Source organism: Genypterus blacodes, unplaced genomic scaffold (genome assembly GCF_046128005.1).
Source record: "Genypterus blacodes isolate CSIRO-AG114 ecotype Tasmania unplaced genomic scaffold, CSIRO-AGI_Gbla_v1 ptg000030l_1, whole genome shotgun sequence".
NCBI lineage: Eukaryota > Metazoa > Chordata > Actinopteri > Ophidiiformes > Ophidiidae > Genypterus > Genypterus blacodes.
Genome location: NW_027466843.1, coordinates 4,555,012 through 4,581,033, shown reverse-complemented (window position 1 = coordinate 4,581,033; position 26,022 = coordinate 4,555,012). Strand labels below are relative to the sequence as shown.

Here is a 26,022-nt window from a genome sequence, read left to right as displayed (position 1 = left end):
CATAAGAGTCAATCACATGTGCTTAAGATCAGGAATATAACAAAATGTCTCCCGAATGATTCGATTGCTGTTATTAAAAAACAAAACCAAACATGCCTTTGTTTACATGTGTGTGCATGCAATAAGCTAACTTGAATGTGAGCTAGAATTCCACCCACTTTTTAAGAAAACTTAATATGTCATAGATTATTAACAAAAAGCAAGAAACAACACACCAAAAACACTGGACTCCAACTGACGTATTAAGAAAACATTTTTATTGAGGTTGTACTGGCTGTTAATGTTCACCTCTCACTCTTTGGCTGATGGCCCTGCTGCATAGGCGGACAATAATACAGTACTTAATGTTAATTAAAGTTAATGTAAAACTCATCAGTGGGACTATAAAATGCTCACAAAGGAATAAGGCTTTGAGCAAATAAATGCAAATAGTCATTTCAGAGATTCAACATGGACCAACATTCTGTGAGACACCTTCATCTGTGGTCCATTGTGCTGTTGGACCAATCAGCGTCCTCCCTAATGGGTTTTCAGTTACTAAAAAGACCTGAGTTAATGTCACACTGAATCCAAACTAGAGACTGTTTGTGCCTTTTTTATAATCTGTTTTTAATTTTCACTCTTAAGCATTAATGAGTATGGTCCAGTCATATCCACAATCCTCAGAAACTAAATTCTAATGTAAAAACTGACAATGTAGGGCCCAGTTTACAGAACATGGATGGCTTTCCTGTTAGCAGGACATTTCCTGAACACTATTAAGCATTTCTCGCAATAGAAATTAGGGGATTTTATTCATATTTCTATATTTTCTTTTTCTTTCACATGTTTGATTGCCATCTTAATCTCTGTTAGTTTTTGAGGATTATGGGCATTTCACAAAAATGACCCTTTTCTCTACATTTTATTTATGAAACAGTGGTTTATATCAATAATATAAACATTATCCTCAAAGCAGAAATTGGAAATGTCGACAAGATGAATACACACATGGTTACCTCTGTTTGTGAAACTAAATAATCATTTTGTGAAACTTCATAACTCGGACACAAAAGCCCTATGAAGAGCGCACACCTTCAACGTAATCATCACAAATCACAATTTCAAAACTTTTAAACAAACATTGTTCGGAAACATTGTCGTTTGAAGCCTACTGGCAGAAGCTTTTAGAAGAAGCCGGGCCAGGCGCCATGTCAAACACGTGACATCCTTATCTTCATGTTCAAAATACTCATTATCAGCATCGGTGAAAATGCGGCTCAGAGAATAATGTTTGTATTTGAGATAGTTATTTACAAATTCAAATAAAAAAAAGGCATCACATCTGAAAACACAAACAACATAAAATTATTTTGGTAAGTCTCAAAGAGTGATTTAACCCTTCCCAAAGCTTTTTGCTCTTCGGCCACCCTCCAAATCCATTGTTGTGTTATAATGGCACATAAAATAATGGCGGTCCAACTGAAGAGTTCATTTCCAAAATATTTACTTACATATGAAAAAAATCTAACAATCTATTTTTCATTATTTACTATATAATGGCAACAAATATGGAGAATCTCAGTGTGGTAAAGTGTTACTTCACCAACTAAAGATTTCATTTATCGCTTGTCCTTTAAACTTGATATTTTGTGTACAGGTGAGACGATGGCTCTATTTAACTGACAGTAACTGGTTTGAAGACACCAGTTTACTCAGAAAGTCTGAGAGACAAAATTACAAAGGCCATTTGCGGGTTGTGAAAACATCCTGAGCATTTCAGCGAGACCTTTGCATGGAGAATGAGAAATGTTTTGCGGTAAAGTCCAAAAATATATTTTGCTGTTATATGCTGCTGTTTCAACAAGCTCTGATACTTTGTGTGAATTCCTGTTCTTCTCATATAATATATACATTTCACTGAAGTATAATTGCCTGATTTATGTTGAAATAGCTTTTAATTTAGATGAAGAATTCAAGGACTTGTCAATGCCTTTTTGGTGATCTTAATGACTCTTGTTTAGGATTACATATCTTGTCAAGAGGTCAAGAAATCTTTGCACAACCCTTCAAACTATAAACATTGCATAGTGTGTTGATGAAGTCTTCATGGCTCCTAAAGCTTACGTAAACAAGCAAAGTCCTTGGGAACTTTGGGACCTTGTCTTTCTCCTTGTTTCTGTCTATCTGCAATCTGCTTCTTGAAACCAAACACCACAATTGTAGGAATCAACGAGGAGCACCATTCTACTTTTGAGATACAGTATATTATAAAAAGACAAGCTGAAGTTCATCATTTAGTGTCTTTTCAGATGCAAAAATCAAGTCAGTAAAAACAATCCCTTAATTCAGTTTAAGTAAATTCAGAACTTTGTTAATCATTTGTCATCTTGAAACTGAACTCTTCAAATAGAGAATATGATGCAGGAGTCAGATTACAAACAAATGCTTCATGAACAGCTAATGCTTCCAAATAAGGAGGTGAAGGAATGCTTATTTGCTTGCTGACACGCATGGAATTTTGGTATCATCTATACAGTGAGGTTTAACAGTTTTCCAGACTCGACTCTTACATCATCATGGACTCTTTCAATTCAAGTAAGAAAAGTAGAACAAAACTGCAGTGAGTGTGTTTTGTTTTTCCCATCAACAGCAGTGTTATGGGTCCTCCGCTGGCTCCCTGGTGGCTCTTTAGCAGACCTTGTGTCTATTCCTGCTTTACAGGTTCCTCTCCACACAGTGCCCTTCTGCAGCATCTGGGCAGCGGCAGGTGAATCCGCCAAGCCGAGGCAGACAGAGGTGAGAGCAGCCGCCATTGTTGGAGCAGTAGTTATAGGCTAACAGGGAATAAAAGAGAAGAATGTGAACATAACAGCAGCAGGTTCAGCTTGTTATTACATAACATTACGATCATTTGGCAGACGCTTTTATCCAAAGCGACTTACATTACATTATCACCCTTCGCAGAGGGGGAGCAATTGAGGGTTCGGTGCCTTGCTCAGGGGCACCTAGGCAGGGGCTCGAACCAGCGACCCTCCAGTTCCAAAGCGGAAGCACTACCCACTGAGCCACTGCCTCCCTGGTATTTGCCATATATCAAATCAAAACCTCCAATCACTCTAAGCAAATCCTCTAAGAATATCTACACAATACGGACTGCAAATTAAAACTGTTCATCGCCAAAGGTGAAACAGAAAGCATCACAGTGACTGCAGTGTTGGAAGTTGAGGAAAGCCTTTGGTGAGCAGTACTAGTGAGATGCCAGCAGGTGGAACACATGCAATACAGCTCTTCCTCATCACTGAATGTTGTATAGTTTAGGTCGGAGTCAGCAGAGAGTCTCCGTACACCCAGCTGGCTTTCCTGAGGTTATTTCACCCAGTATTTCCCACGGTTCTGTCATCCTTGGTCTGGAATCAATTACCACAGTCAGCGCATCTGTCCTCCCACTGCATTTACACAAAGACTAAATGAAAATGAGTGCCAACAAACATATGAACACATCAGAAGAATGAAGACTATAATCAACTACTTCTTCTCACCAGCAGAAATTGTGTGGGGTGACTTTGCAAGGAAACAGCAGCATAAAGTTGAACAATACACACAATGGAGACACAAAGGTCCAGGTCAGGAAGAAGCAAAGACTCCTGCACCTGTCCCCTCAGTCTTGTCTTCCAGCTCTTCCTGTGGGATACTGAGGAGTTCCCAGGCCTGATGGGATATGTTACTCAGGATGTTTGGGGTCTGGCCAAGGCGTCTTTAAGAGGCCTCCTGTCCAGATGCTTAACACCCTTTACTGACTGCTTTCAATGCAAAGGACCAGCAGTGCAACTCTGAGCACGATCTGGATTGGGCAGCAGCACAACCCACCATATAAGGGAGGCCTGATACTTAAAGGGGTTCATTCATATCTCAGTCGCTTCATACACTCTCCAAAATGGCCCAGTGCATGCTGGGGGGTCATAAATGGAGCCATAGAATCTGTGACTCCAACCCAATGGAGACTTCCAATGAAAAAAGGGTTTGTTGATTACTGTAATCACCATCTGTCACATTTCTTTCCTCATTTCATCATAACCTGGTAAATACCCAGCAGCTAGTGTCACTAAAGGGAAGGGGTTCCGTTGTACGGACACAAATATGTACCTTGCTTGCACTGGGTTGGCGTTGTGGTGATGCCGTACAGTCGAGAGCGTTTCTGTGGCAGGAACTCCTGTGTCTCCTTCCCAGAGTAATGTTCCACAGAAACCACGGCCTCCCTGCAAAAGACAAACAAAACCATCCAAACATTTACCACAAAACCCAAACTGTTTGATCCACGTCATGAGTCCCACAGCCATTAAACACACTTAAAACCCATTCATGAAGGTTTCACCTAAACAACAGTATACAAACGAGCACCATTTATGGCTGTGCAAAGCCGTTTATTTAAACACAAACTCAGTCTCTCAAGCTAACTGAATTTGTCTTAATGTACTCTCGAGCTGATGACACAAATTATTTGAGAGTGCAGGCAATGAAAAGAGATTCATTACAGCAGATGATGTAAGTCTGTCATGTTGTATTTTTAATGTTATAGACTGAAGGTGTGAACAGGCGAAATAAACTATTAGTGCTGCTGAACAAATCAACAATGATCTCTAAGTTAATACCTTCTCCAGTCAGTGTAGTAGAGGTTTCTTCCAAAGGAAACCAGAGAGAAGGGGTACTGGACGCCTTCAATGATCTGCCTCCTCTGCCTGCCATGAGCATCCACACACTCCACTTTACGAGTACCTAAAAGACAAGATCCATTCCATATGATTCCATTTTCAGACGATGTGAAAACTGAGGATGTCATTTTCCATTAGAATTAGAGTGAAAGATCAGTTTTCTGTCAGTGATATCCTACCTGCATCGGCCCAACACAACTGCTGGCTGTCCAGGTCAAAGGTCAAGCCATTAGGAAGCCCGAGGTCATCTTTCACCAAGATGGTCCTCTCTGTTCCATCCATGTTTGACATTTCAATTTTAGGCCCGTCTCTGTTCCAGTCTGCCCAGTACAAGCGCCTGAAGCATAAGGACAAAAGCATTTAGGGATATACTCAAATACAAGAAATCACATTGTAATCTGAAACTTCACATTTCAACCAAAAAGAAGTTTTTACAATGAATGCACTTACCCGTATGCTGGGTTGGTGACGATGGGTCGAGGGTTGATCAGGTCAGTGTCGAAGAGCACGCGGCGTTGGCTACCATCCAGCTTGGCGACCTCTACTGTGTCACGCATGGAGTCAGTCCAGAACATGAGGCGGGCCACATGGTCGATGGCGATGCCTTCTGGGCTCTCCAGCTCTGAGGACAGATTTAATCCAGTTGCAGTTCAGACACTAACAATGTGACTCTTTTCTCATCTTAGACTTAAGTGACGTCAGCATTTGAAGGAGACGATCAGAATCAGGCCTATTTACATGTACAATTAACATATTGTACATTCACAAAGTGGGATACTTCCAGGAGCCGATCACACTGAGACAGCAGCCAGATATAGAAGATGCATGTAGATATCGCAAGGTCCTGTGATTGCATCTCAATATGACAATCCATGTTAAAGAGGCCTAATTTCCTATCCAAGATGGGAATGTTTTTGGGATTCACCAGGAACAGCTGGAGGATGTGGCTAAGGAGAAGACACACATCTGGGCTTCGTTGCACAGCCTGATTCTCTAGTCACTCAGATAAATGGACTTTATTTGATTTTTCAAAACAGTGTGAGCACAGATTTACACATTCTCCTTTCACCGTGATAAGGACTTCCTGTTTAGTTGTGTTGAGGACTGTTGTGTACCTTGAGTGACTACTGGGATGATGTCCCCTCCGCTCAGGCTGGCCTTGCTGATAGCCGGGCCAGTGATGTCTGTCCAGTAAACCATCTTGTCTAGACAATCATAGGCCACAGCAATAACCACTCGGTCCTGAAAAGAAAGACAAGAGAATCTCATCATGACGCGCCTGAGCTCAGTGACGCTTATTCATTGGGGGAAAGCCACAACAGGTCAGAGGCTTTCAAGGAGTCAATTGTCTGAAGTGAGAGAAAGGTCAGTATGTAGATACAGAACTACAGTACATGATCCCTGCTATATGCCAGATGAATCTGGGGTTTAAAACCTTGGAGAAATTCAGTTGCATGTTTGGCAGAGGAAAAGAATTTTGAAATCTGCTAAAGCACAATCATTGGTTTGTTTCGGTTGAACCATTGCTGCTGTGAAGTAGTTCTCCATTCATTACATGAGACAAGTGTGACACTGTGTGTTCTTTTGTGTATCTATACCAATGAGAAGAAAAATCCTCCATTTCATCTTCTTCAGGGCATTTGTCTGGTCAGCTCATTCAGATGTTGGACTTTGTATGTGTGGTTCAAGTTTAAAATTAAGATTGGATTAAAGTAAAGAACATTTTCAGTGATTGAAAGTTCTCCTTAATCTCTGTGCGTCCGCTACAGAGACACTGTATGCATGAAGTGTTTAACACACAGACTACAGATGTGCTTAATAGACTTAATAACACCAAAGCTGTCTGACCATATTTTAAAAAATCTTACATTTACAGGGACTGTGGAAAAACTCATCAACTCAAACATAGTGTTACATCAAAAAAATAAAAAATGAAACATGTAGTGTGTTTTGAGGAAATGTGTGTGTCACAGTGTAGACCTCATTTGCTTTCATTTCCATAATCTTTACAGTACTTGAATGCAAGAGCTTTACTGTAGGAACCATGTTCAAAGCTGTTCCATCCCCAGAGAGTTCTAGGTAAAGTAGTTTACTTCAGAAACTTCAGTGCCTGAAGTCTGTGTTGTGAATGGATCCTTACAGGGATGTGCAGCAAAGGCTTGGACTCCTCCTTCCTTATGTTGTATCCATCCAGTGGAACATGTTCAATCTTGCCACTCTGGGCGAAGAGCAGGTGCGTCCCTGGGGCCAAGGGACTGACATCGGGCCGTGGTGTGGGACCCACGGGGGCCGGAGTAACTGTGTGGTCGATACCTGTGGAGGAAGAGGAGAAAGTGTTCATGGGTGGTTTTGTCTTAAACAATATTTTTCAGCAGATAACCAGGACTAGACCCTGGAAAGTGTATTTTACTGCCATTGGGACAATGATTGGAGCAAGTCCATAAGTCCATCTCCCTTTAGCCTAAAAAACTGTAATACCAGTAATCACAAGACTGGCAAACTTTCAGTGTCTGGATATGATAGCGTATTTCAAACAAACATAAACATCTAAATTGTCTTATCTTCTTAGTTTCAAGCTTACCATTATCATTAAACATTTACTTCCTAGATATATTCCCAAAAACATTTCGAGGCCTTAAAAACACATTTTGAAAATCCATGATTTTCCTCACATAGCAACTCTGTTTAAAAAATCTTAAGTGGAATTTGATCATTGAAAAACAGAGTCACATAAAATAATCTAAAACTGCAAGTATTAAATAATGTGACCAGATGTATTTCAGATTTACATAGTGTTCAAACCCGGTACTTGGTACTCACACAGAGGTCTGCTGCCAGGTCCTGTGCGGGTGTTGGGGATCTCCAGGCCATTGGCATCCACGCACCAGCACTGTCCAATGCTGCTATGACACTGCGTGGGATTATACGCCCCATGCTCATCACATTGTGGCACATACTTCAAGAATGAGAAGAAGCTGTTGACCTTCTCCCTGTGACGCTCACACTGGGTCTTCTCAGGCTCTGAAAACACAAAGAAAAGATAAATTTAGATGACAGAAAACTTAAGTTTACGGTAAAGCCCGCAGTCTCATATCAAATAATTGTACGTGTTGATTCCTGATCAATCATTTAGCGGACTATTAAAAAACTAGCAAAAGCTGGCGTGGTCTTTTCATTTTAAATTGCCAAGTCATTCACTAATTCATGTCAGTTTAGAAACACAAGTTACAAAGATAAACAGTCATAAGATATCATTTAAAAAAATATTCTGCTTGTTATTTATTAGAAGTCATAAAATGTGACAGCTACTGTATGTATAGCTGCTGTGTGGCCGCTATAGATAAACATGTCTGAAGGCTTTGGAGACAGAGAGAGATTAGAGTGTGAGGCTCTGTACTGGTCTCTTCATCTCGACAGGAACACATAGGGGCCAAAGTGACATCTGGAAGAGCCTCTCCTCTAACACACTTATCCTCAAGACTATCTGTGTGGCAACCCACAAACCAGCCATAACAATACCGTCTAATATATAGCTGTCTCCTCACAGCACCATGTCTACCCCATACAATCAGCCTGGTTATAAACAAAATGCACAAAAAGCAAGAATCCCCTCTGACGGGAAGAGGATCAAAGTGTCAGACGGACAGAGAGTGCTGCTTATGGTAGAGACGATGTGACATGTTTTGACAAGCGACACTAAATGATGCCTTTTTGATGTGTGGAAGGTCGTAAAAAAAGCCTGAAAATATGACAAAACTTTAGCTGAGAGGAGCAGAGCTGTCATTAGCTCCTGACACCTGGAAACACTGCGAGGGAAGAAGCCAAAAAACAAACAACAACTTTAAAGCTTTACACAGCCTTCAACCATTTTACAGGAAAACATACATTTTAATTTAATTTAATTTTGCAATCTTTACAAATCCACCTTTGGTTCACTGTGAGCAGAGATATAAAATAGCTGCAAACTTTCCAACCAACATCTCTGATGTCAACAGTTCTGCAAGCCATGTTAACTACCTGTGGATGTAGGGCTGCAGTGGAAGCCGTCACCATGGTGACCAGGGTGGCACTGGCAGCTGTAGGAGCCCTCCGTGTTGGAGCAGAAGGCGTTTCTGTGGCATGCACCCTGCTGACACTCATCTACATCTGAACACAAGGAGAAAAACATCAACAACTGATCCACCAACATGAGGGAACTAACTATGCAAACATTGACTGGAGAGTGACATTGTTTTCAATTAAACCATCAGTGTGTGTACTATGATAAACAGCCCTAACATAAGGTCATTATTTAATCAATCAGATCGGAATTTGTTGCTCTGTTGAACAGGGACCTGAAGGACAGGATGGTCTGTCCCTGCTGCTTTTGGTTCACAGTGAACAGAATAAGGCTGTGTTGATGTGAGCTATGAGAGGTGCAGCTGTAAGGCAGAACTCTACATTTCCTGTCCAGTTGGAAGCATTTCCTGACCCCGGGGCCCACAGTGCTCATTTATGAAGTCAGACACAAGAAGCTGAATAGGCTGCTCCTCAAAACATTCAAACTTTATTTTCCTAACATATCAACTTTTTTCTCTAAATATAGTAAATGTAAAAGGTTCCCTTGATAACAGATAACACTCCCTTCACATTCTTACAAACTACATACAAAGAAAAACACTGTAGCGGTCATCAGTGTTCAGCTGCTTCAAGCACATACCAAACCATTTGTGACACAATGTGGCCTTTAACAGGGAGCAGGAAAATTAGAGTTACTTGGTTGCAGATGGTTTGTGCTGACATCAGACAAAACACTGAAAGGCAGTCGTCAAATTATCTGAAGTCAAGGTCTGCTGAGTGCAGACAGACTAAATCCTTCACATTAACAGGAAAGTAACACACATAGCTGATAAAGACAGAGTAAACTCTTAGTGAACCTCACCCTGGCAAACCCGGCCGTCACCCTCAAACCCTGGCAGGCAGGAGCACATGTAGGTAGATCCTCCAGTGTAGCTGCAGCGAGCTCTGTGCGGGTCACAGTCATGGCTTGCTCTCTGACAGTGATCGACAGGACGGTTCTCCTCTGGAGGAAGAAGGAAACGTTAGGATTGCCAATGAAACAGCCAGAGTTCAACCGCATCAGCAGTGTAAAGCTGTATAAACACCATGCAACAGGAAGTTTCATGAAAGAGTTGATCTTCTGCTGTTTTCTGCTATTTTGCTTTCTCTCAAATTTCTCTTAATTTGTTTCAAGAAATGTATCCCTATATAATTTGTATCTGTTAGTGTTTTGTAAGATGCTTTGTGAACTCCACCAACCACATATTTTCATAATGACGATAATGTGGAGTGTTACATTCTCACATTTTCCCAGGAAACATAAACCGGATGACTGTGACACCAAAAACGACACTGGTATGCCTCCCACACACAGTGGTATAAAACTCTTATTGTTTGTCCCTGTTGGCGGCTTTTCAAACATCTGTATGTGCAACAGAGGACACAAAACGATCACAGATCACACAGAGACATAAATCGCACACTCAGCAACCACACATGCTGTGAACACACACACATACCAACACAGGTCCTCCCATCATTGGCGAGCGCAAATCCGGCCACACACTCACAGCGGAAGGTTCCTGGGAGGTTGCTGCAGATGCCGGAAGAGCCACACTGGTGAGTGTCCCTGCACTCGTCAATGTCTGTCAATCACACATCCGGTTATCATTAGATCTGTACCATATAATGCAATCCAATCACCATGTCATAAATCCTCTCTTTGGTATTTGTTGGCACAGGCGTCCAACTGTCATTTCATCACTCTATTGCATTTATATTCAAGAAGGGAACAAAGGGGAGAGAGGAGGAAATAGTGGGATTACTTGGACAGGGGACGCATTCATGGAACTGCTGTACAGTAACAAATACAGCAGAAATATGCAACCAGCGTGAATATACAGCATACTGTAGCTGAAAATATGCTGATTCAGCAATATGGAATGGGTTTGGGCTTATGTTAAAAAAATAAATGTATAAAAATATAGAATTATATAGTCATTTCTTTCTGTTTAGATGAGTGTGTTACCATGGCAATAGTGTCCATCTCCACTGAAACCAGTGACGCATTCACAGATGAACTGGGGGCCTTCTCCTGGTCTGCACACAGCATTAATGTCACAGCCGTGTCTGCCTGTGAAACAAGGATTCTGCTCTGGTAGGCTGCCTGTTGGGAGACACGAGAGGCAAAGGAGATTTGTGAACGTCATCATATGGCTAACGGAGTGGTGCAAAGTTGCCTTTTCACGCTCACAATAACCATTTGCAAGTGAATCACATTTGTGAAACAGAGGATTACATTTTCACGTCAGCCATGGAAGAGCATAGTTTACAGGTAAGCATGTTCTCATTTCTAAAGATAACATTACATAATATACCTGACGTATGAATAATTTATTTATTGCCCTAAATTAATGCCTATTAGCAAAATGCTTGGGTTTGCTAAAATATAGATTTCAATCATGTTCCCAAATCAATGCAAGCGTGCTCAATTCATTTTCATATTTGTTCAAGTTCTAATAAATTTCACGCCATGAACTGAGTGTGTTACCCGGTAAATAAGCATAGTTTGATTTTTGCACTTTCCCATCAGACAGCTGTGTGAAGAAGTTCCTCACAGGAAACACGAGCCAGATGTTCCACTTTTTGCAAACAAACTCCAGCTGAGTCCAGTTTGTTTGTCTAACGTGGCCTCTGAGCGTCCCACCAACTGCCCCCACATTCACATTTACCTTTCACCCCCTTTTTTTAATCCGCCTGGTGCCCTCTCCCCCCTCCCCCCTCCCCCCCATTTCCTTTAACACCGCCCTCTGCTGCTACAGACTGAAGCTTGGTATCTCGTTAACCTCGGCTGCTAACCTTCACCCCCGACCAGCAGACTCACAGCCAATCTGACTGCAGCTGAGGAAATACAAATGGGCTAGGATTACTGTTTATCTTCATCTGATGTTAAACTGCTAACACTGTTGGTGCACTAAAATGTTGGAGGTGTGTTTCAGTGCATTCCTTTAGGTAATAATACACAACTCTGCCTGGTCCTGACTGCTGGCTTGGAGACATGGGAGTATTTGGGAGTATTACTTGGAGATTGTGGTACCTGGAGCAAAACAACCTCCTCTGTCCTAATGTGCAAGCGTACACGCAACACACACTTAAGCCTTTAGTGACTCAAACTTGTTGTTTTACACCTTCATTGTTTAGTGTGCAACCACCCAGGTGAGTATTATATTCCACACCAAAGTGATATATAATATGAAATAAATATTAATCAACCTATATAATAATACTAAGAACATTAAAATCCCTGTCTTCATAAATCTCAGCACTTACTATGCACAGAGCCGATCTTGTTGCTTGTGGCGTAGCGGATCAGTTTGTTGGTTGCATCAAACAAGACAAAGATCTGGTCCACACTGAGCTGCTGGGTGGAAGGTGCTGTCCTGATGGCCTCATTATGGGGGCAGCTGTTGAAGGTGATGGTCTGACGCCAGTGGTAACTCCGGGTCTGGACGCTGCCATCGGGTGAGCTGATGGTGTAATCTCGGTTGGAGGAGGAAGTGATCACTGGGAAGAAGAAGAAGATAGATATATCAATATTTGACTTGGTAATTTGGCAAATAATGTGTGTGCAGTGTTGTTGTGTGTTAGATATGTAATGTGCCGCCCTTACAGTTGCTGCTGTACTGGTAGATCTCTTTGTATGGGTTGATGTGGACTGAAGATTCTGGCTGGATGGCTGGTATCCGTCCCTCCAGCTCGGTGCTCACTACCAAGTGGTCATGCTCATCAATTCCTTTAAACTCCTGCTTGATGCTTAGCCGCTCATTTCCTGGCTGGAAGATCACCTCAGCCTGCCGGGTAAACAGTCCCCCTGCACAAGCGTGTTTTGGAGAAAGTGAATCATCTTTTTACTCCATGTAGTTCCTTTTATTACCTTTCGGATCTTCAGCAAGACAGATGACAAAGATGTGGAGGAATTGTGCATGAGTTAGGACTGTGTTGACGTGTACAGGAGAAATTTGAAAAGTGTCTTGATGACCCCTCCTTCACCCCTAATGTGTTTCACTGTCCAGCTGCCATCCCACCCATCAAACAAATGCAACAAATTGACATCAAAGAGCAACAACTGCAGGGAACTTTGTACAGCTGTAAGAAATGACTTGGAACAACATTTCCAGGTCCCAAACCAGTCTTTTAGCCAGCAGAGCCCACTGAAAATCTGGACTAAATCCCCTGTTGGATCATTTCCCTGCTGGCATTGAGGTCAATCATGCTAAAACAAAGAGGAATGTCTGCACTGCAAACACTTGAATATTCTTTCCACACAGGAAGTACAATGAATAGAGTTGTAGAAAAAAGAAAATACAACAAACCACCCTTACCAATAAGACTGAAGCCATTCTCATAGCCAGGCTGCTCCAGGGCGAAGGCCCAGCCGATGATTCCTCCTAGGGAGGAGAGGGGCCGCATGGAGGGGCCCAGACTCTCATCGATGTGGCTAATGGCCACGTAGGCCCGTCCATCGTTCGCTACCACGTACGAGTGCAAGTCGTTATTACTGAGCTCCAAAGGTGAAGTAGAGTCACCTACAAATACTCGACCATTCACCTTTCCATTCATTCTCTGTGGTTTGCCTGTGAAACAAACACAGGTTCAATAATTATGGGGGAAGTTATTTATTCCATTTCAAGGATCGGTGTCATCAAACGTTACTTATGCCACTGATCCACAAACATAATTAGTCCTTGGCGTTTGGCATGGGTTCACTGATCTTTACTGGGTGCTATTGTCCTTAATGGAATATGTAATATACAAAAATGCATCTCACCTTCTGCCACGCAGTCCCTTCCATTACCATAGAAACCAGGCCTACAATGGCAGCAGTATCCACTGCTGTAATCCCGACAATCAGCAAAAGTGGAGCATTTCTGTCTGTTGTTGGCACACGTCTCCAAGTTGTATGCAAATACTACAAAATGAACCACAAGACAAACTTATTACCTCAGATCCAGTCGGAAAACAATTAATAATTTGACTAAGGCTCTTAACAGATAACTCTGGAAATGATGTTGTTGTTTTTTTACCATTGACATCGAAATCTTCATCTTCATCTACCACAACTATCTGAGGATGATGCGGCCGAGAATGGGGTGGCAGGATGGCAGGCCGGGCAGGTCCAGGGTTGTTGTATCGTTGTTTGACAGGATCAGGATCAGGGTACCTTGAGTCAGGGTACCAATGCTTAACAGGTGTTTCATCAGTAGATGGGATGGGGTATCTTGGATTAAGGACAGTGTAGCTTGGCTCAGCTGACTCTGGGTGAGTTGGTGTAGCTCTGTCAGGGTACCCAGTCGGAGCCCTGTATCTTGGGGTGACGGTCTCAGGATCCGTGTACTCTGGTTCATATTCATCAATTTCTTCATATTCCGGCTCTTCAGTTGTATGATCGTAGTATGTTGGTGTGGCAGTTTCATCTTCATATTCAACAGTGGGATTGGCAGTTGTAAACTGCTCCTCTTCAGGCACCACTCCAGGTATTGTCACATTGGTTACATCCACATCATCCACATCTTCCTCATCAGTGGCCATGCCTGGTATGATGCCTAGAAAGAATGGTGTGGCCCCAATTTCGTACACCCACACTCCTCTCTGTCCTGAGTTTGTCTTTCTGATTTAACATACAGGAAAAGGAAGTCAGTCTCAGGGAAATTATTTCAACTTTTCAGAGAACTGTTAACTCTACATTACAGTTAAGCTCTACATAATCAAAGAGATTTTAAAGGGACCTTTGGCAATACGGTGTGTAGGTCAACTGATCTCTGTCTTCTGGTTGGATACAATTAGGTTCATTATTAACATTGTTTCATTGAGTAGAATAATTCTGTAACAGTCATTTGGGCAATTTGTCCAAACACGGAAGGCCAAGAAATTAAAAATGTTGACCAAACAAGACTCCATATCCCATCCCTCTATACCAGGGGTGGGGAACCTACGGCCTGCATGCCATTTATAGATATATGGAATCTATTTCATTTATACTGGAAACAGTAAGTAAGTAAATATGATTCATTTGTGATTGTGAATGAGCTCAAAGACTGAGCCAAACATCATATTCTTACTCCGTTAGATTGCTGACTGGGGTCTCTTCATTGGTGATGCTGTGGTATGTTCCTGGCTTTGTCCAGCCAAACCATCCTGGCACTTCGCCTTCATTGAAGCCAGCCAATAGGACCTTCCTCTCACCCCCTACTGTTGTGAAATGGTACTGCAGGCCATTTCTGGGGTATAAGAGGATGACATAGGCCACAGACACCATGGGAACGATAACTAGCTGGAAAGTGTTTCTCTGAAAAACACAAAGGAGAGGCTACAGAGAATGTCTAGTTCTTGGGAAGCTTGCATCCTGAGATATTTACAATTGGAGTTAAAATGTTCATTATAATAAATGTATCTCTCATTCAACTCTCAGCACCAAGGAGAGTAGTGTGTGCAAAAACAATCAACAAAATCCCAACAAATTCAAACCATGGTGCCTCACCTGACTGTCTCCTCGTTCAGCGGCACCAAAGGCAGCCATGTTTTCCCAAGTGATGATGATCACATTGGTGGGTTCCTCTCCGATGTCGCTGGGAAAAGATTGCTTGATATGCTGTGCAGCACGATCCAGAACATATGTGCTGCTGTCTTGTCGGAAGTGGACCTTTCCCTGTCCATCACTGTTGTCCAAGTCTCCTTGGAGGGCTGCAATCATTTGGAAACTGGCAGGCATGGTCCCCAGATACTCCAGTTCTTCTGGTGGTTGGGCAAAAGCCACAAAACCATTGGTATTTATCTGGAACAGAAGATACAGAAAGTTTGGTAATGAAGAAGCCTACCATGCCATTTCTCTGGTGAAAAAGATATGAGTTTTGTAGGTAAGTGACCTGTGGTGCTCAAAGCGAATGCAGTTGTTTACATCTGTTTTGATCTTGTGCGATCTGCAGTCTGGTGGAAAAGTCTCCATACCGTCAGTGTACACAATGTTCTATAACACTATTTAGCAGGAAGGTGTGAGATGTTTTACAACAAGCAACAAACACATTAGAGCAGTTGCTGCAGCAACTTTATTCTTTGTAGTGCAAAGCTGTTGTTGGCACTTAATGGTGATAACGAGAGACAAAGAGATGGAGAGAGATAGTGAATGTCTAATGCTCTTTGTCTTTCTCTCTTCAATGTGTCCCTCCCTCTTCTGCCTCTCTCTGTCAGTGTTGCCAGATCGTGTGAGACAAAAACAAGCTCTCTGAAAACAAGCAAACATCTTAATAATAACTGTGCCAAACGAGGGTCTTGCAAAGTTTTTCGGTTCTCCATTCTTTTTGCAGATACTTGAACAGACTTCTGGGCATATTTTCCTTTTCATCAAAGTAGGCTTATTAACAGACCTAGATTATGGAGTTGTAAATAGATTTATTCATGCATTTAAAAATCTTGATTATAGTATGTTATATCTGATTCAATGGGAGGAGCCGGCTTACACAGTAATAAACGTGTCATGTGTACTCTGAAGATAACATATTTGCATTTAATTGCAGTAAGAACAAATACTGTGTGTTTGTAAACATGCTGAATGTGTGTGGTGGGGTCAAAATTTGCAATTTAAATGATCTCACTAATCATCTGAATAGGCCTATCAAATGTATTGATCGCATGTGAGTAAAATACAATTTCAGACTTCACCCAGATTTAAGACTGATAAATTATACCTTCAGGCTGAAACAGGATCTTATCTTAAGGAAAATGCTAAATGAGGCCAGTAACAAATGCTTATGAATGAGGGAATTGGGTTGCATGATGCTACTATCCCTTACTGACACATTCAATCTGGCACTGGGTTTCATGAGCTTTTGAAAAAAAAAAACTTCATGTTTTTCAAAGTCAAATTGGACCATAGAGCTCAGAATGTAGGTAACAGCACAATAATGACCACCAATGTTCAAATCCTTGACTCTCCTACAGCTCAGCCTCCCTCAGGAGCACTGCTCGCTTTGTCAACCCACAGGAATCCTATACAATAACCTCTCATACCCACAGAAGAAAAGGATCTTTTTCATCTCTAATCCCTCTTATACTGAATGAGAACAAATGCCACTGTTGCTTATGAGCTCTGAACACCATGAACTTTAGCCTGGAACTGTGACCATGACATACAAGGTGATAGCAAATGACTGAGTCAAAACAACTAGACTGCTTTCCTTCATCGTTTAGGTGCTTCAAAGCACTTAAAAGCAAAATATTAGCTTTAGACATCATTCAGATTCACTTTGTGCCTCAACATTTCCCGTTCATCAATTTGTTTAATGTGAATTAAATGAGGGCGAAGTGACAGTGATTGAATATTGAAGCGACCATTTTACTTTGACTCAACCAATAAAAAGACATTGTAAACCCTCATTCTGAGAGTTGTCCTATCATTTTACCAGAGCAATAAAACAGCAAAATGGTGAACAGACAAAGGGAAGGCATCAGGAAGGAATGTCAGAGTGGAATGTATTAAATGTACTATTGGGTATTAACTTTTCTAGGCCATCATTTTCTAAATTGGATTTTTGTCTTCATGCCCTCTGGCAGAGATTCTTGTGGAGTTTTCTCAAGCTGCTGCCCTCTGGCTTGTGGGAAAATCAAGTGACATGGATCTGAGCTCATGAATGTGAATGTGTGAATGACCAGGAGGCTTGTTCACACCTCTGTCATTACCTTATCTGCTCAGCCCGTTTAATGTCTGGGAGCAGGGGCAGAATACAATGGTTTTATACTTAAGGTACACACAGCTTCTTGGCAGGCCTTTGCAGCAATGGATATTCTGGGAAAACTAAGGTTACAGAGGATACGGTTGGTGACCACCACCACCTGCAATTATAAGTATGGTGTACTTTGGGTGAAGCGATTAATGGCCACAAAGTCAAGTCAAGTTTATTTCTATAGCCCAATATCACATACAATGTCTCTAAGGGCTTTACAGACACAGGGTATCATGTACAGATCTTTTAGTCTCTTTCTTCATAGGGGTGGTAGGTAACTTTCATATGGAATCTTCTAATCTAAATATCTGGCTGGCTGCGAAAATAATCCAAAGTGTAGCAGCTGCTGTGGCTATAGGACATAAGAAATGTTATCTTCCTTCCAGTATGAACCAGTCGAGAAGTTTGGCTCAGTCCTTGAATGCATCAGCAGCGTGAGACATAAACTGTATATCTTACAGGCCAGACTCCTCCGAATGATCTCACCATATGTTCTCTGCTGTCAACTAAACAATGACAGAGTCCATATGCTGTTCTGCAGGGATTCATACTGGAGCTTAAACTGCAAAAACATTGTCCTGTATTAAATCTGCGATATGCTTTATTTGAGGCAGTCCATCTGAAGGGGAAGGTAACCATGTTTATAGCAGAAAGTGATTTCAATCAGCATTTTTCCTCAGGATAAATAAAAGTTTTTTAATCTTATCTTAAAAAGCCTCTCATCACAGGAAGGTGGGGGTGTTGGTGGTGGTGTGTCTGTGTGTCAGTGTCTTTGTAATCTCAACACATTTAATCACATATATGGGAAACGGTACAAACTAAGTTTGGCTAGGGGAGGGATTGTTAGATTAGATATACTTTGATGATGCGTTATAGGAAACTATAAGTGCGAGTAAAGTGTGAGTATATGGGACCTTGTCTTCATATATTCTATATTTTCAAAACTATAGACAAAAGAACATAAATAAAGTGTACAGTGTACGGAGTGTGTGGACATTTTAATATGAGTGGGTGCACAGTGTTCCTCCAGAAGGAGAACAAATCCTTTGTCCAGTGTAGCTGTAGCTGTTTATACTGGTTCCAGGACTAATGTGGGTGCTTGGACCCCTAAACAACCTGATAGTCAGTATCAGAATAACAGCAATAACCTTGAACATCAACAAAAAAGAAGCACATTGATGTATTATTTTGAAATATGACTAAACATTTCTAATCTACAAAAACACTTAGAGGGAGTTTGTAAAGTATGTTTACATCCAATATCCTTTCAATTCAGCACTAGTATCTCCTCCTCTTGGGGAGGTTCGAACATATTCTATAACAATAAATCTTAGTGTAGACGGCTGATTTGCTCTGAAGTACTGACGGACGATAGCATGATCCTCTTTTTATGGAACACAGCTTCTTTAAGTTCTGCAAAACAAAATTTTACGACTTTGTTAGTTTAGCCTGCACACGCCGCACCACATGGGCTTTTGAGCATAGACTTTATGTTTAACATCAGTAGTATTACAATTTATGAAGCTATTCATTTCATAGTTTTTACGTGATCTGGGGTGACAGAACACTTTCCTACTGCTGGTATTGTCACAATGTACACACACTTTCTACACTTGAAATTGTAAAATGTATCGCAAGAGACCTTGTGAAAGAAAGTGAACCTCCCTACAATACCAATATCAGGTTTCCTGTAGACATGCACTCTTTATTTTAAGTCTTAACCTGACAACAGTTGGTGAAGGGGGTTAATAATTTATTCCTGGTAGACTTACTAACCTTTAGCTACTTGGCAACTATTCAAAAAGAAACTTGTAAATCTTTATGTTGGAAACCATGGATCAGATTACTGAGGGCTGAATGTTTGCACCAACTGAAGAAGCTTCTGAACTTCCAAGTAGCAAAGCTTACTGACTTAAAACCTAAAATGATGAGATAGACCTGTGAGCGTAGAAGGATGCTGTCTCACAAGGGACGTGATCAGGGGAGAAATATGAGCGGAAGAGGAAAGGAAACGCTGCTTGCTTTTCTGCTCCAATGCTTTTGTAAAGCCTGAAGGGTTTGAGAGGAGATAGATTTGTGGGGGGGGTACTTCATCCCCATAGAGACTTCCTCTGCATGAATAACAAAAGCATGTGTTCAAACGGCCGGCTCTCCCACCAGGTATTTCCCTTTAGAGAAGATGCCTGCAGATCTCTAGCCACTCAAGCTCAGTCTCAGGGCAGACAGGGAACCTTTTGTGTGCTTGACCAGTGCTAATAGCTAACTACATTCCCAACAGGGGGAGGGCAGGGGCTGGTCTTTGGGTCAGGTATAAGCTTTGTTAAAGCACTGTTCGCTGTCAAGCATGCAAGCTAATCCAAGCTGTTTACTGTCAGCTACAGGTGCAGGATGGAACCACGACTGACCAAACGTTTATACTAAATGCACTTCCTGGATTTAAGAGCAAATACATACTGAACTTAGTTCCCCAGCTCATATTCTTAAATTACTTGACTTAAAAGCCTGTTGAGTCCTTCAACAGCAGGAATCCTTCATCAAATCATTTCAAAGTCCTAAAAGTGTAATTTCCTTGAAAGAAATTCTGCTTACAACACAAATAATAAGAAAGACTTTCAAGAAAGAATGTCCAGAAAAACTCTGCATGCTGAAGCAGGAGCCAGAATAAGGCAGATTGCTACGCCAGAATGAATGCCGCTACATTGGACAAAATGAAACGCTTTCAGGGGTAAATAACAGTATTTCACAGGTTCTTTCGTCTATGCATTGAACCTCTGCTCTATGTTTGTAGTAATTATAGCTGTTGTAGAAACATGTAATACTATATTTACTGCTTTGTCCCGGAGATCCTGGACTGAAGGGAACTGGAGCACTGATGGACTTCTCAGTGATAAGTTTGCCAGTTCATCCTCTAAATATCACACACTATGTTTCTGGTTACATCACACATGTCTGACGCCTGACATCATCATTATCAGTGTGAGAACAGCAGCAGAAGGAAGCACACAGGATACTAGCATCTGGTTTTGGCAGACACATGTCTAAAGCTATATGTTCCAGATGTGGCAACTGTAATGATATTCTGTATGGACGCTCAGTTCCCCGCTGAGGATCCAGTGTACAACCGGAACACTGCAGCAGCTGGAACTGAGGAAGGAGATTGTACAAAGTAGTTTGGGACATGTCTTTCACCACCTGAGATCATCCAAAGTGAAGGAACTTCACACTGATACTTTTTTTTTGTCGGTAAAACTTAACTGTTGTAATATCCACAGTTCCACAAAAATGGAGACAGTGTATAAAACAGACAGAAAGCAGTGATTTGAAAGTGATCAAGATGGCAGCATATGTTGTGTACTCAGCGTTAACGGAGTGTTTACAGATGTGGAAGTTATCCACACCATGGGCGCTAACACCGTGACAGACGCTGGCTTTTGAACTTTGCGTTGGCAACACATGGGATTGTCTTTTCCCTCTTTGGTCCTGAGAACACAGCGTTCATTAGTCCCAAAAACAATCAGAAAAGACGACCCATCAGACCACAATGCATGTTTCCTCTGTGCATCGGCTCATTTCAGATGCATTCCAGCCCAGAGAGGGGCTGATGTTGATATATGGCTTCCTCTTTGTGTACTAGACTCTGCAAACTGTGTTTATTGACAGCGGTTTTCCAAAGTCTCCAAAGTTCCCGAGCCCATGTGGTGATATCTATCACAGAAGCATGTTGGATTTTATTGCAACACAAAATTGTAGCAGGACCAATCAGTAGTGGTTTACAGCTTTGGCCTTAACACAAAGGGATTTCTCAACATTCTCTAAATCCTGCAATAATATCATGGACACTTAAACTGTTGGCACATTTGCTCAACACAGATTGGTAAACCTTGAACCAGCCTTGTCTGTAAAGGACCGAGCCGTTCATGGATGCTCTCTTAATATCCAGTCATGATTGCGTCACCTGTCACCTATTAACCTGTGGAATGTTTTTTGAACATTCCTCAACATTCCCAGTCGTACATCCCTGCCTGTTAGTAAATGTTAAAGAGAAATTTAAAATCAATGCTTTCTGTTTATTTGCAGCAATTTGCATTTGAGTTATTGCTGTGACTTACAAACAAAACCCAGTGATTACATTACACACACACACACCCTACTGTGGGCACATACCTGTGTGTGTGTGTGTGTGTGTGTGTGTGTGTACCTGTGTGCAGGTGTCATGACCTTTAACTATGACAAAATCTCTAGCCGAAACAGTTTCCTCTTCCTTTAGATGTTTACTGTATATTCTGATGCAAATGCTGACCATGCTGTAGCTGAGTAATGGAGATCAATTTGAAAAGGCATCTTGTTCCTTCTCTTTGCACTAGTGCCAAACAAACACGAGATGTTTCACACTCAGCATTCACCCACATAATTATGGGCCTGAGCATCCATTATGTACGTGATGGAGGCAACAGCACTGATCTTTTATCATTCCCATTACTTTTATCAACTCCTCCTGCTAGTGGCGCTTTCACACTGAGTTCATCTTCTGCAGACCATTATTGTTTCATGGACATTTGATAAATGTTTTGATCAAGGGGAAACTGTTCATCCTCAGGGTACCAGGATCATGCTGTTGTTACCACCCACATCATTAGTGGGGGAAAACAACTGTAAATGTGCACATACCTGTTTCCTGTCCTGTGTGTGAACATGAGACACAGAGAGTGTTTAACAGCTGTCTTCTAAAATACAAAACTGGACTTGGTTGTTCAAAACGAAACAGTACTTTGGGAGGTCCGGAAATAGAATATATCTTCATATTGTCTCCACAACTTCCTTGAGCTCAATGAAATACTGAGTGAGCTGTGTGCTTTGATCTTTGTTGTTTTAACTGGGGGTGTGTGGTGATGGTGGTGGGGGATTGAAAACAAATGGCGTAGACGGTAAAGGGTGTGGGGCGAGGCAAAGCCCACAACATTTGCTCTTCAATAGTTTGACTTCTTTGCCTTCAAAATAGTTGAAACAGGTTTGTACGAGACGTGAGTCCCGATCTGAAAGTTTTTATGAATCTGAAAATGTCTTATGACAAAGTTAAGTTTGCATTAGCTACAACCTTTGAGTTGAATATTTGCTATAAAGCGGTCCAGTGCATCCCCTTTACATGTAACACATGTCAGTTATGGTGGAATTTTCAGTTAGTATGTTTCCACTGTTACAGATGCTGTGATTGACTCATCCCATTTCCTCAATGCACCACAGAAGAAAACAATTAGCTGCAATCCAGTCATTTCAGAGTGAACCAATGACAGCTGACCATTTCCTGTGTGGTCTGCACTCTGCAACTAGATCTTGATGCAGGTCTGAAGTTTTGAACCCGACCAAAATCTGTAACCTCAGTTTGCTGTACGAGTTCTACTCATCCGACACAAAATGTTGTGAATCCGAACCTGATCATGATCTGACAGAATGAGTGTCCAAGTCTAATCAGGCCCAGCACCCAGCAAAGAGTTTTGAGTACAAACCAGACTGTAAACAACTGACCTGAGCAACACTGAAAACTCTTCTACTTCAACCACAACAACTTCTGCATTTTACAAACTCAGTAGGTTGGTTTTCTTTTCATGTCCAGGCATTTCACAGTTCACCTTGATCCCGCTTAACTTGGAAGCTGCGGCGTCTTCAAAGTGAGCAGCAGCAGATCCTTCATTCAGATTACTTAAACTGCGTCTGGGCTCGTTTAAATCACCAGGGTAAGCAAACACCCTGAAAAGATTTGCAAGCTAATTGGTGGTGATTGGTGCTGGGTTTGGTAAATACACCCCCCAATTGAAGCTACTCCAATTCGGAAATTCAGCTGTCACATGACTTCTGGAATGCATTCTTTGTTGTGTGTGTGTGTATGTGTGTGTGTGTGTGTGTGTGTGTGTGTGTGTGTGTGTGTGTGTGTGTGTGTGTGTCTTCACTGATGAAAGGCTTATCTGTCATGGCTTTTAATTGACTCACATTCCAACCTCTCTACGTAATCAGCAGATAAAGGGAATCCTCACTTTTTTCTTTCTGCATTAAGTGAAGTCATTCAGCACTGTTGACTGAGATCGCATCCAGTCAGAACACACAAACCCCCCAAGACCAGCCTCAGCTATACTCGGCATACACATCAATTCTTAGGAGTTTGAAAACAATTCCAATGAAGCCACCGATTACACACTCTGAGTGACAAACAACCTGCACGGGAGTAAGATCTTGGATTGATAAGGATCCAAAGCAAAGCCGCCGCTGCACTGAGGGACCAGCAGGGTGACTGAGAGGGTTAGTGCCTATTCAAACCATTGTAAACTTTGCTCAAATGAAAACAATATTGCAGAAAAACTTAAAATGTGAGCAAGCAGAGAGACTTTACAACCTTTGTAGACTGACATAAGATCAAGACATTTAAGCAACTTGAAAGTTCATTGCATTCTCATTGAATTTGGCACTACAAAGCTGCACATCAAAAATTTCCCAACTAGACAGAACAACAAATGGTTGGTTTATGTAAATCTGTACATCTCATGTGTTGTTTACTGAATTGATGGGCAAAAAGAATCACAACAATCAAATATGGAACTTTTTTTTTCTCTGAAAAGTGTTTCAATTTTCTTTTGCTGGGCGGGGCAGAACCTGTGATGTAATCGATCTTTTGGTTTTCTTAAGTCCTCCAGAGTCAAGGAAATACGTTCTAGTATTCATAAACAAATTAATTCAATTTATAGATTTATTATAGATGTTTTTTTTCTCTCAAACTTGTGTTTATTCTTTCCTTTAAAGAGAGTTATATTTAGCTTATATAAATAAATATTTAGTAGAAACAAGGACAAATGTTGCAGGGTTTTTTTGTTTTTTTTAATTTGAAAATGACTTTTTATTCCAGAGTTTAAGATGAAGAAATGTCTCATCTCCTAGTTGTTGGTTCTCAAGTACAAATAGAAAACGTGTCGATTGCTTGCTTTTCTTTTTACACTTATCAAGCTTATACTTTGATTTCTCTCTTTCGCGACTAATCAATCAAAGTGAGGGACTTTAAGTAGTTAAGATAAAGTTTGTATCGGGCTTTTTAGATAACTTTGGATATTTGACCGAATAGCTTCCTAAACAAACTGGAGACAGCATCAATCGATCCCCGCAGCTCAGACACGAACTCATTGCAGGTATGTGATTTCAATCATGTCATTGATTTTGGATGATTTGTATTCATTAATCACAACCTTTCGGTGTTTGCATTTATTTGTTCAGTTTATTTAATTGTATTAAGTTTGAAGTGATGAAGGTGAAGAATCTTTTTTGTGTTGGCAAATTAATTTTTTGTTAATTTCCTTCTTTTTCTTCAGCACAGTATTTGACTGTGACTTTTAATTAAACCTAGCACCATAAACTGCTGATCGAACTCACATAAAGTTTGTCGTAGGAGCCTTTGAAGAACAGCAGGGGTCCTCTGAGCTCCAGCTCCTCGGTAGAGTTGGTTCCGGGCTGCAGCTGCTGGTCCCCGGCTTCTTCTCCGAACTTGAACAGATTCTCCAACTCCAGGCAGCTCATTGCCGCCGTGAACACAGTCAGGGTCAGCCAGCAGGACCAGCTCCAACTCCGGGACCCGGGACTCATTTATGCTCCTGCTCCGAACGGCCACACACACAGCGGGAATTCCAAGTCAGGAGAGTGGGGAGAGAGGTGAGGGCAGCCCGAGTAGCAGATGCGGATTGAGAGGAGAGTGTGAATGAATGACTGGATGGATGCTGGTAGTAAAGATCCCGGGGAAACCTGATTAGCAATACTACTTCCGCTTTCTAATTTCACAATAAAGGCATATATGTAACATATTTACGAATTACCATGACTTTCTCGAGTGTATTACAGTTATAGACTAATTTCATGTTTTTATGTATGTATACCGTTATTGCTCAATGTTTGGTGTTTGTTTAAAAAATACCTTTTTCCTGTTCTGTATATTTATGGAAACAATGCCTTTATTCTCGTAAAAGACACCGGAAGTCTTGTTGTTTGCGAAAGAACACTTTGTGTAATATTACCCAATACTGGTTGCGCGTGTTCCATTATTTTCCGTTTTTGCAAGAATGCGTGACTTTACGAAGATTAATGAATTAGTTGTGTGATGGGGGAAGGTGGGTTTCCGGGAGCAAGATTGAAAGACAAAAACGATGGGACTTGTGAAAATGACTAGGCCCGAATGAAATCAAAGGACATAACGTTTGACAGCTCAATCAGCAATCATTATGCAGATTCAGGATAATCTACAGCGAGACTTTTGCGCCCTCTACTGGGTGATCGGATTTCTTCGCCTCCTCTCATATTTACATTCTACCCTCCAAGACTTAACTAAACTAAATTACAACTTCCCGTGTTTCATGTCGGCGCACATCTACACAGAGTCGCCGTGTGTGTGTGTGTGTGTGTGTGTGTGTGTGTGTGTGTGTGTGTGTGTGTGTGTGTGTGTGTGTGTGTGTGCGTGCGTGTGTGCGTTCACTGTAGATGAGTGGGTT

General features: G+C 41.5%; 1 protein-coding gene across 1 annotated transcript; it reads right to left on the bottom strand.

Moving 5' to 3' along the window:
* Positions 1-1,234: 1,234 nt before the first annotated feature.
* On the bottom strand, positions 1,235-25,209 carry LOC142994680 (nidogen-1-like). Its single transcript, XM_076145494.1, has 20 exons — positions 24,917-25,209; positions 15,268-15,561; positions 14,849-15,075; positions 13,814-14,397; positions 13,558-13,698; positions 13,112-13,363; positions 12,400-12,600; positions 12,060-12,293; positions 10,759-10,896; positions 10,250-10,375; positions 9,613-9,753; positions 8,709-8,837; positions 7,512-7,712; positions 6,832-7,004; positions 5,807-5,933; positions 5,142-5,313; positions 4,871-5,028; positions 4,632-4,755; positions 4,126-4,238; positions 1,235-2,816 (listed from the first exon to the last, which is right to left on the bottom strand). Exons 1-20 carry the CDS (start codon positions 25,124-25,126, stop codon positions 2,698-2,700), a joined length of 3,864 nt encoding a protein of 1,287 aa, XP_076001609.1. The 5' UTR covers positions 25,127-25,209; the 3' UTR covers positions 1,235-2,697.
* Between the last annotated feature and the right edge of the window lie 813 nt (positions 25,210-26,022).